We start from the raw sequence: 12,459 nt of genomic DNA on the forward strand, positions 1-12,459 counted from the left end.
TATAAAAGTAAGAGAAAAGATATGGTAATCTTTTCTCTTTAAAAAAACTAGCCAACTACATGCAGCAGACCTTCTCTCTCTTTTCTAAAGAGAAAAACCCTTAAACCCAGTTGCATGCACCCCTTTTGAATATTAGAAAGAAATGGAGAGTTAAAGAAAATTATAAATGCCTGAAACCTTAATAGGAAGAGGAGTGTAAGAGGCTAGTTGGTGTAGCTGGTGAAGGAAGGAAGAAAATCGAAACTGGAAAGGAAGAAGAAGAAAAAATCGAGATTTGAAGGGAAGAAAAAACTGTTGAATCCCTTTCTAAAGCTATTGAAAATCATAAGGTATGAACTAGACCTCTTTCCCCACCTGTTCTTGAGACTTTGGGACCAAAAAGAAGAAGAAAACTTGAAGTAGATGACCTAGGATCCTTACACTGGTTGCTAAGGAAAACTGGACTAAACAAATGCATGAAAAATAGGGATGAATAGGAGGGCTAATTCCAGAACATTTAACAAAGAAAATGGATAATTTTAAACACATAAACTGAAGAGGAGGGTTGACCATTGTGAGGGCTGGACTGAATGTAAATGTAATGTGATGTAATGCATGGATTGTGACCTTGTTAGAACCTTAGACCATGCTAGAATCAAAACAAAAGGTGTATTGGTGCTAATGGCATGAATTATGCTTGTGTTTTATATAATTGTGTGATAATATGTTAGAATGATGTTATGTGCAGGATTGCGTGGTTTTTGAACCTTAAAAAAACATGATAGAGTTGAAAACATAAATCATATTATATTGATGCCCAAATTCTATTGTGTAATTGATGCAATTGCACGGTTATGAACCAAATGAATGAAGGTGTATTATAGCTTCTTGTTGTGATTATATTTGTGTTAAAAATAACAAATTTCATGTGTAAATTAGAGGGGCTAATGGACAGCAATGTCCGACCAAGGGGAAAAGGGGAAAACAATGAAGGGACCATGCATGATCCTTAGAGGAACAAGACATAGGACGAAAATGATATCCGTATATGATGTGCATTGATTAGTAGTGGATGAATTTAGTGTGATGAAACTGAAAACATCAAAGGTATGGTTATGTGTGCTGCTGATTTCTATGTTAACCATAAACCATATGCACCGACAATTTTAGCATTAGCTATGAAACTGTGTTACGTTAACAATTTCTGAGTCGGCATTGACTCAATTTTTATCAACAATACATGTGTCAGCTTTAAACCATATGCACTAATGACTTCAACATCAACTATAAAACTGTGTTATGTTGATGATTTCTGAGTCGGCAACGACTCAATTTTCTTCAATGATTTTTGCATTAGTTGTAAACCATATGCGCTGACAATTTTAACGTTAGTTGTGAAACTGTGTTGCATTGACGATTTCTAAGTTAGTAGCGACTTAGTTTTTGTCAATGATTTTTGTGTCAGCCATAAATCATATGCTCTGATGACTTTAGCATCAACTGTGAAACCGTGTTGTGTTGATGATTTCTAAGTTGGTAGCGACTTAGTTTTCGTCAACTATTTCTACGTCAGCTGTAAACTATATGCACTAATGATTTTAGTATTAGCTATGAAATTGTGTTGCATTGACGATTTATAAGTCGGCAACAACTCAGTTTTCATTAACGATGTATGCGTCAGTCGTAAACTTTATGCACTGATGATTTCAGCATCAACTGTGAAATCGTGTTATGTTGACAATTTCTGAGTTGGCAGCGACTCAGTTTTCATCAATGATTTTTGTGTCAGTCGTAAATCATATGTGTTGATGATTTCAGCGTCAGCTGTGAAACTGTGTCGCGTGACGATTCATGAGCCGGCAACGACTTAGTTTTCATCAACGATTTCTAAGTTAGTAGTAGCCTATGTACTTGGCGATTTTTGTCGAATCCTGTGTCAGAAGCGAATTAGTTTTAGCTGTCGAATTTTGTGCTGCGATAAACCTTCATAACATAATTCACTTAAATACTTGTAACGATTTCATGGTATGATTGTGTAATATGTGGAACACTTAAATGTGAATATGATTCTAGCTTTTCCTTGTCTCTCTCGTGTCTTTTTTAACTGCTCCCACTAAGCAGATGCATTGTCCTTTAATTTGATTGCAATCAACTTAACTCGTGTTTGTTTAGGCACTTGCTTATACTAAGTAAATCCTCTCAATCTCGTTCAATCAATATATGAATTCTTTTGTCTGTAAGTTCTTGAAAACTCAGGAATTTTGACAAAAAAGCCAGAATCCTTAGATTTGTTCTCTTCTCGCTCAAGGGATTGTCTCCTCTAAATTCACCTCTAATTTTCAGTATTGGTTGGGACCCTTGGTCATTCTTCTAGTTCTAGTCATGCTACTCCTGATCTTATAGGTCCCTTTCCTCTAGCCTACAGGTTAATTCTATAATCTGCCTTCACATGTCTTTGATGACAAGCTCCTAAACGTTCCTCTCTCGAATGGGGGCTCCTCATCCCCTTATTGGCCATACCCTGCTCCATGATCTTTTCCCACCATGGTTTGTTAGCGCACATAGTAGCAAATAAATTCTTTTCCATGGGATTACAACACACATCACGCAATAAATTTAGAATCGTTGGACTCTGATATCAATTGATATAGGTAGAAATTAAAGACAAGAGTTAAACACAGAACACAAAATATTTTAATAGGCAAAAGGAGTTGCAGATATGAGCTCTAAATTTACAAGTTTATTTTCTCTAAAATAATGATAATGAAATCTACCTCTTTAGAAAGTTTACAAAGCCTTAAATAGGTTAAAAACCATATCTCAACTAGAAAAAAAAAACCCAAAATAATAAAGTAAAGAAGCACAAAATCCACAATAAAGCAAGAAATCTAAAAATAAGAAGGAAAAAAAAAACTGTCAAAACCAAGGGACTTAATGAGATTTTTTATAACTAAAAATTTAACGGTTTGTGTAGCATTATAGTGGCTGTTACAAGAAAAACAGCCTCCAGAAACTCCTATAAAAATCTGAGCATGATCTAACGGTCAGATTAAAAGTTATGGTCTTTTTAAGCTGTTATTATAGTCTGGCATAACTAAACCTTTTCTTGGACTTTGATTTGTCCTGCTAGTCTATAAATGCATATGCTAGGTAATCCATATAATATATCTATGGAAGATCTTCATCTATTTATAACACACCCACACCTAACTACTTAGAATTACCAATCACCACAAACCCGACCACATCAATTCTTCCGTCAAGTATGCTGGTTAGAATTAACTAAAAACATGCTTCATTTTTTTTTAATTTTTTTTGTTATCAATTGTTGCTTCTCCCACAGTTTATCATGGCTTGCATCGTGGTTTCCTATGTGTTCACCTTCCAGTGCTTTTACCTCTATATTTGGTTGTTGCTTTGTTTATCTTAATTAGTGGTTTCCTATCGTTGTCTTAATGACGATGTTATTGATTCTCAACTGGTTAGTTTAGTTTTGACCTAATCATTTTCTATCTTCTTTCATCACTGTCCTATATGGCTTTCTACCACTGTTAACATCAAAGGATAATTGTTGTTGTCTTCTCCTTTGTTTTTCTGATTTGCCATGTATCTGTATTGAGCTTCATGAGCGTTCTCTCATTCTTCTAGAAAGGACAATGGATGATTTTTTCATGTTGAATTGCAAGCACGCATACATACTTGCTGTTATATATTGATTGAAATAAATTAATGTATTGGTTCAAGATTCTCATGCAGAATTCATCACTTGAAAGTCTTTAGCAGAGTAATGAAGCAATTCCTAAATATATATGGCACAAAACATCTAAAAAATATTAACTGTATCTTACCTTCTTTCTATGACTTTTTAGAGAAACTCAGGAGCATTAATATCTTCTCCATCACTGTCCCAGATTGGTCGTTGTGAACAAACTATTCTACCATAACAATTGCATATTACTTGAGTCTTAAACTGAAGAAGATGCAGCCAGCTATTTGGAATGATTGTTCGAACAGATAGGACCAGATCCTATGTTATTGGTCCTTGATGATGTCTGACCCAGATCATAATATCTTCTTCACAGGCTCAAGTTTTGAATAGAAGATTACAAGGTTTTAGTGACATTAAAGGTAAGAATTTTCAAGTTTTGGATCCACTTGTAGATTGAAAACATTGATTTTTTCATATGTCATGACATTTTTTTCACAAGTTGGCATTACCACCTGATGAGCAGTCATGTACTCCAAGATCAACATATTTTAGAGGAGACGAACATGCTTATTTGATCAATTTGTATCTGGTATTTCACCATCAGGACAAGGCATGCATGCATACAAATTAGTGGACATATAATTTCTTTGTTCACGAGCAGACTCCCTTTTTGCTTGATTATATATATATATATAGGTGTCCAGGTCTTGAGATTTGAGTCTCCTTGACACCAGTAATGGAATTATACTCATTGAAGTCTTTTCTTTCAACTTTTAGCACATTCACACTACTTGAGCACCACAGACCTGTTTTTTTTAACACAATGCCGAGACGCCATAAGGAGGCCGGTACTTGAACACCGTAAATACTCGTACAAATACCCTGAAAATGTTACAAATTAACACTACAAAGATCCAAACCAATCATATCACTGGTAAGATCACATATAATCGTGTTAAGCAATTCAGTGAACTCCTGTTTTAGATCCGGCCTAGAAAAATTAGAGATTACACCATGGAATCTAGGTGAGCGACATTCAAAATTTGAAGAGTATATTCAATTGCATTTTGGATGAACACTCACCAATGAATAACATGATTAACATCCTAATTCTATAACACCAATGCTGTGTTTGATTAGTGTCCTGTCCAAGACTAAAGATACATACATAAGCAAAAAAAACATGTTTAGCTGGACGGACAAAAACCGAGATAAAATAAATGTCTCAAATAGTTTTGGATTGAATTTCTGTCACCGTCTGTGTCTTTTCAGTCTCAACTTAGTAATCAAGCACCACTCAAATTACCAATGACAACTCTGAATATGTTAAAAGAAAGTACAAGTAACAAGAACAGCGCCATGTCTCTTACTGCAACACTCTACTCCAACACCAGCAAACACATGCATTCTTCTCAGATTGCAGAACTTTACTTCAACACCAGCAAACTTAAATGCAAAGATTAACCATGGCAATAGGGAAGAAGACAGAAGAAAAGGCAAGTTCAAAGAGAAGACAGATATGACCAAGAAAACATGAGTCTGAACCATCTAACAGTCTAGATATTTTAAATGTTCACAAGAAAGCACCCATGAAACGTACACTCATTTCCTTTCTCCAAATAGAAAAGATTCTAGACAAAGCATAAATTTATCAATTATAGATAGTGCAAGACCCATGTCATTCCACACCAAATACAAAAAAGGGACATCAACCTTGCGTAAAATCCTAAGTTTCACAGTCAATTCTTGAGCTATAAACATTCTAAATTCTTACTACGTGCTCTGGTTAAACTGCCCTTGATTCATAGAGAACTCTCCTCCACCACCCTGGGTGGAATTCTGGACATTATCCGATGCAGGTTGCTTTACAGGTGGTCTCGGATCTTGGCTCCAATTCTGTCTTTGCACTGTTTCTCTCCTCTCAACCTGCATTGTTTCACGGCGCCTATCATACCGAGGTCGAGGCCTGTTCCTAGTCTGCTGCTGCCTTTCATTGTACCTATATTGGGGCCTATGGATGACCTTCCCATCCTCGTACAAATCCCCTAATAACACAACACCAACAAGATCAACAAAAAAAAAACATCATAATTCACAAAAACCATAAAAAAGGAGAAAAACTTATCTTCCCATCATTATTAAAAAACCCACCTCCATAATCTTTGTTAGGAACATCAAGATACGAGTCTGGCAAAACCCAAAGCACTCCAGGCAACGCTATTTAACCAGAAAAACAAAATTACCACAAGGCAAATTAAAGCCAAATCCTTCAAAAACCCATAGCTAAACTTTACTTTTTCTACAAAAAAAAAAAACCCTTAAACCCTATTAATCAAAAACCCATTTTCATTTAAAAGAAAAACCTTAAACCCTATGAATCAGAAACCCAAATTCATAAAAGAAAAACAATACCTTTAACTTTATAAGAAAGCTCTTCAGATATCAAAGCACCAAACCCAGTATACGTCGTCGTAGAAACGGAATAAATACTCTTCTTTGCTTCCTCCTCACTATCAAAAAACACCCATAAACAAAAGAAAAAAGGTTTCCTTTACAAGAAGAAGAAGAAGAAGCATTACCTTCCCAAAACAGAAGAAAGGGTTTTGACATAAGCGTTAATCATTTCTTCTTCTGTGGGTTTGGGGTCATTTGGAAACTCCATAACAATAAGCCAATGATTATAATCACAGCCATCGAGAAGAATCGTTTCTTTTGGCGGCCGATTTGTCCAGTTTGGTGACGGGTCGTTTAATGGAGAGTAGCCCGACCCGGTTGTTTTGGCTCGGGTCAGGGTTTTGACTGAGTCCGGGATAAGTGGGGTTTGGATTTTGTTGAAAAGAGCAGGAGAGAAGCGAGTGCGTGAAGAAGAAGAAGAAGATAGAGCTCGGGTTAGGAGCGTTGCTAAGTTACGCCTGGCGATGATATACGCCATTGCTGCTTGACAACTCTGTTTTGAAGATGGTTTCGATCGATTTTGGGGCTTTATTGGCATCGCCAAAATTGCAACCGATTTTTATTTAAACTTTGAGGTGACAAAAACTATATGTAATTACCAAAACCACCCTTATATAACAAAAAAATTATTGTGATAAAAACAGTAAACACTTCAAAGCTGACGTAGGTTTACCTTCGTATTATTCTTTTAAAAATCTCTAAAATAAAATAATGTATAGATAAGTATTTTATAAAAACTAGTTTTAATATTAGTTTTTTTTAGTGTAACAAATCAAATGAATTAGTCTTTGATTTATTTTTATATTATTTTTAGATATTAAAACTTCATTTAAATTTTATCCTTGATACTTAAATATTTTTCAAACATAAGATTTCATTAAAATTTTTAAATTGAATTTAATTTAAGTAGTTTTAAATATGTTACTCAAAAATTGATGTAGGCAAATATATATGATATGATAGTTTTAAAACAGTTAATTATGAATTTACCACTATTAAATCATATAAAAAATTTAGTATACTTTGCCAAACAAACAATCTAATAAAAAAATCAATCTCAATATTTTTTATTTAATTATTGGATTAAATTTCAAATTTTATAAAAATGATTGATAGATTTCATTCGAGGGGGAGGATACTTGTTTGTAACTAGCTAGTTGTACTCTAGAAGATTCTCAAATTAGGCTTATAAGAATGATATTTGAGTCAATTTCATTATTTTTCTTATATGTTTTTTGGATCTTTAGCTTAATTTAAAATTTTGCTTTTGACTTTTTTATTTCTTTTAGGATTATGATTTTTGTTTCTTGTATAGGTCAATTTCTAATATATTTAAGAAATTATAAATCTCTTAAAAGAGGTAAACTATATTAGATAAAAAAAAAAATATTCAATAATACGGTGTGAAATCAACCATTTAATGTATTCTTAAGTTGTTTTAGTATTTTCTTAAGTTGTTTTAGTATGCATCAAAACTATTTTCCTACCTATCTAGTTTCAAAGCAAAATTATTTTGTAAGAAAAAAATTACAAGTACTCAACTTCCACTTAATATTTTTAATCTATTTAAGTTTTATAACTCTCTCTTTCTCTCTCTCTCTTTCTCTCACACGCATATATATATATGCACATGTGTGTGTAAAGTAAATAAAAAATAATAATTGTTTTATATATAAGTTGGAAAAGAAAAACTAAAATCAATAGTAAATAACAAAATTGATCAAGTTGATGTAATATTGATCTACTAGAGACAAGAGGAAGTAGAAAAGCAAATGACTACGTCTAGAAGTTATGATTGATCAAATAAGAGCAATCTATCACAGGAGTTTAAAATTCACACGTCTACGTAGAAAGTACAATTTTTATTCATAGTGAAAGTTCTCAATGAGATATATAAAATTAATCATAGTTACATATTAGTCTTTGATTCGCGTGGAGATCTATAAAAAAATTAAGAAGTTTCATCTATACTTGTATTCAATATGATCTTCTTTCTTTCTTTTCTTTTTTCTTTTTTTATCTAATGTATATTACCCGTGTAGGAATAGAATTATATGTTTAGGATTAAATACTATACCAATATAAATATAGATTATCTTATAGCTAGAAAATTATGGCTGGCCCGTTATATTGTAATTTTATCCTTTCAATTTATTCAAGTTTATTTTTTTTTATTTATTTACACCTTTCATATTTTTCTTGATTTATTTACTATTTTTTGTTTTAAATTCATATTTTTTATGCACTTATTCTTGTATTGTCGTGTAAGTTACTTGGAATAAATATTTTTTAAAAAAAAGTTTTAGATTTAGAACCATTCTCATTAATTTGATTTTAATTTACAAGTTTCTACTTATCTCTATCTAGGATTTAGTTCCTAATTATATTTTTTTATTTAAAAAAATTATAATTTAATTAATTAAAAATTGAGGATTCATACGTGGAAAGAACGATAATATTGATAATAATAATGGTGTATCATTATTGGTAATAAGAAGAGTGCAATGTTGGTTAAAGGTGTATTTGAGAATGTGATGTAAAACATGTTTCCAAAAAATTTTAATTTGTTTTTACTTAAAATGCAATTTTTTCTTATGTTTTCAGATGATCTTGATGTGTTGATATCAAAAATAATTTTTAAAAATTAAAAAAAAAAATTATTTTGATATATTTCTAAACAAAAAATATTTTAAATTGTTATTACTATTACAATCTCGAACAAGTTTTAAATACACAGGTAATAAGGTGGCACTTATGATAGTGATAATGATTATATTTCCTTGACTTTAAAATCAGATTGCATGTCATCTTCTAGCTGTATTGTAATTAAAGAAATAGATCATTATTTTTTGTTTTTCTTTGTATTATCTTTTCCATAATAACTTTTATTATCAGTTATTTAGTAACTAACAACTATTTTCTATAAAACTATCAATGATTATATATATAAAAATGTTCTACCTGTACTAACCCAACTGTAGAATACACGATTCATCATTGTTTCATAGTCCTGTTGGGGAAATTGGACGTGGATAATTGGTAAAGTCATCGTTAATTAATGTTTGTTCAAGTCCGAACAAGATGTTATAATTTTTCAATACTTGCATAGATGATTGAGAAGATTATGCAATTCGTAGTCCTTCGAGAGGACATTGATTTGGATCCACGTAATATGAATGGTGGTACAGTGTCCTAGGTATATATAGGTGGATGAATTGAGGTTTGTTGATATTTTTGAAGTTTATGTTATATTATAATTTTAAGAAGAAGCGATCTATAATCATATTATTAACTTATGAAGTTGAATATATAGCTGCTATAACATGTATTTATCATTCTATATAGCTAAAAAAATTATTAAAAGAGTTGTTAATACCACAAAAAAAACCTAAAGAAATTTATTTTGATAACTCATTAGTTATTGCCTTAGTAAAAAATCACGTGTTTCATAACAAAAATAAACACATTAACATAAAATTTTATTACCTAAGAGATTGCATTACAAATAAGGAATTTGAAGTTACGAATGTTAAAACCCAAGATCAAGTCATATATATTTTCACTAAGCCAATCATGCATGATATTTTTACTAAGATGAGAGATATGCTAGGAGTTATAAAAAATTAAGTTTAAGGTTGAATATTGAAAAAACTAGATTTCTAGATTTTTTAAAATAAACAGAGAAATTAATTAATTGATTGAGAGCCAATCAATATGTAGAATTAAATGAACCAATCTACTAGTTGAGAATCGGTCTATTAATTAAGTTGGCATGATTAATTATTTTTCATGTTCAAAATAAATTTTTTTTTTCTTAGTATAATTTCTTAACTAGTACTTTAAACTTATAAATAAGCTTATAATAAGAAGCAAGATGCATAAATGTAATAAAAAGAAAAATTATATAAAAGAGAAAACATTTAATGAAATACTCCTTTCTCTCAAATTTTCTTTCAGTATTTCTTTAACTTTGCTATTTTGAATTACTCTCCATAAGCTTTTCCAAAACTAATTTTTCATCAAACAAGCCACCAGAAAATGTGAAGTTGTAATATATCATCGACGGAACGGTGATATTTACAGCGTGCGTGCGTAATCAATCAATGACAAGCAAATTAAAGTAGCATGATATGTGAAAGAAATTTCTTCAAATCCCAAAAAGAACCATCTCCTTCTATAAAAGAAATTAAGAACGAAATTTCCAACTACAATTAACTCCTATCGACAAGGTGGTGGGAATTGGTTGCCAACATAGTTGACTTTTGCATTCGTACACATAGAAGTGAAAGGTAGCTTCTTTGGCCCGTAGTACTTCAAATTGATGTTTGAAAAGTAGAGTTTTTCACAAGGAACAGCCTCGCTACACTTAAGATCGACTCCAACCTCTGACGCGGAGGTTCCACTGATGTTTATGTATCGAACATCGCTGATCTTTACCTTTGATGGCTGCCAAAAATAAAAAACCAATATGAAACTATTCATCGATCTCCAATTTGCCGTGAAGGATGAAAGAAGCCTTGCTAAAATAATTTAGTCAAAGAAAACGAACCGAGTTGCTTTTTGATCCATAGGTTTGATCGATAATAATGGGGCGTTTAACGTTGTCCATGATAATATCCTGGAAAAGAATGTTTGAAGCCTGGCTGGGTTGTGATCCTCCCCATGTTTTGATTCTAACTCCATTGTCAGCGTTCCTTAGTGTGCAGTTTGTCACGACGACTCCTCTCACGTCCTTTTCATCAGGGTACTTGCCAAGGCTACCAACACTGTTATACATATATACATGTATGTTATAAACAAGGAAAGGTTCTTAGGAGCATATGTAGCAAAATTGCTTCCTCCAAGTATATTCATAAAATAAATAAAGAGCTATCGTGTTTCCTGAAACTTTCAACAGAGACTTACCTGAAGCCATGTCCAGGCCCACAAGTAACCTTTTTAATGCTGACATCGGTGCTTCCTTGAATTATAGCAACGCAATCATCACCGGTGCTGATAACACTTCTGGATACTTTCACTATACTGGATTGGCTTATATGGATTCCATCGGTATTTGGGCTCGTCGCAGGAGCTGTTATATGAAGATGTTTTGCCCTGATGTTCTGGACAGAACGATGGAATATGTGGAAACCCATGGATTAACAGAGTGATCTTTCTTATAATCCCATTGGCTACATGATTGAATTTTATAGACTGCGCCACAAATAATTAAAAAAAGAAAAGGAAAGAAGAATCATTATGAAATTGCAATTAATCCCATATTCTCTAATTACTAATTAGCAAGTGCATGCATGTCAAGATAATTTTGTTGCTTACACTCGGGAACCTGGAACCACCGTCGTTGTATTTCCAGACAGCATTGCCTTGGCCATCAACAGTGCCTGTACCAGTAACCAGCAAGCCGTTTGATGTTTTCAAACAAGATCCAGAAAATCTTTCTTCGTACATGCTAGGGTCTGCTACAGCTTTCAGTGTTCCTGCAATTTGAACCTTAATGGGAACTGGACCTAGGCATGGCCCCTGGAAGATAGTTGCCCCTATCAAGAAGGTTGCCATGGGGATAAGTAGCCTTGCCGTTCCCCTATAATTGCATGCAGCCCTCCATGCTCGGATGAAAGACTGCAAAGGTCAAACCCACTTTGTAATCAATTTCATCAATATGAAAATCAAGGGAAAGTTCAGATATTTTTGCCAATTATAATACTCCAAACCCCCCATCAAATGTGATTTTCTTTTAACAGATGATTACAACCATTGTAATGCTTCACTTTCAATGTTACATAGTATATTATGAACATACATAGTATCCAAAATATCAACTCCTTACCAACGCACTATCCTGTTTTCCTCCAGGTTTTGCTCCGTACTGTAACACGTTGAAGACCTTTTCATTTGGGTCTGTTCTACCAGCAGTCCGGAGAGTTGATATTGCGGCAGGAGCGCTGCCTCCCAGACCATTTGCCTCACAAGAGGCGGCTAATAAGCACAAGATAAGTAGGGCATTTGCCAAAGATTTCATTGTAGTATACTTAGCCATTGTATGTTTCTCCTTCTCCACAAATTAAAAAGCCTCGCTAGGAGGCCCGTCCGATGTAATTGTGGCAAACTATCTTTCCATTCTTCTTTCTTTATACCATGTTTGTAGTAAAACAGACAGGTGGAGGCACAAACTATTTATAGGTTGTCTAATTACCAGATAATTTTGGTTAGCCGTGAGGTAGGCATTCATTTTTAGTGTTGTCTTTCCCTAGATTTAGGAGCAGTGGTATTTTCCCTTATAGTTGGCTTATTCTCCTCTTCTGTTTACAAGCTCTTTA

The 12,459-nt window shown here is 33.0% G+C and overlaps 2 protein-coding genes across 2 annotated transcripts; both read right to left on the reverse strand.

The window, feature by feature from the left end:
* Positions 1-5,222: 5,222 nt before the first annotated feature.
* On the reverse strand, positions 5,223-6,684 carry LOC118057379 (multiple organellar RNA editing factor 3, mitochondrial). Its single transcript, XM_035069941.2, has 4 exons — positions 6,268-6,684; positions 6,101-6,198; positions 5,840-5,905; positions 5,223-5,733 (listed from the first exon to the last, which is right to left on the reverse strand). The coding sequence occupies exons 1-4, from the start codon at positions 6,678-6,680 to the stop codon at positions 5,462-5,464; spliced, it is 849 nt and encodes a 282-aa protein (XP_034925832.1). The 5' UTR covers positions 6,681-6,684; the 3' UTR covers positions 5,223-5,461.
* Positions 6,685-10,360: 3,676 nt separating this feature from the next.
* Positions 10,361-12,179, reverse strand: LOC118057382 (exopolygalacturonase clone GBGE184). The gene is made up of 5 exons (XM_035069943.1): positions 11,970-12,179; positions 11,459-11,761; positions 11,048-11,244; positions 10,692-10,908; positions 10,361-10,588 (listed from the first exon to the last, which is right to left on the reverse strand). Exons 1-5 carry the CDS (start codon positions 12,177-12,179, stop codon positions 10,361-10,363), a joined length of 1,155 nt encoding a protein of 384 aa, XP_034925834.1.
* Positions 12,180-12,459: the final 280 nt, after the last annotated feature.

Source organism: Populus alba, chromosome 10 (assembly GCF_005239225.2).
Source record: "Populus alba chromosome 10, ASM523922v2, whole genome shotgun sequence".
Lineage (NCBI taxonomy): Eukaryota > Viridiplantae > Streptophyta > Magnoliopsida > Malpighiales > Salicaceae > Populus > Populus alba.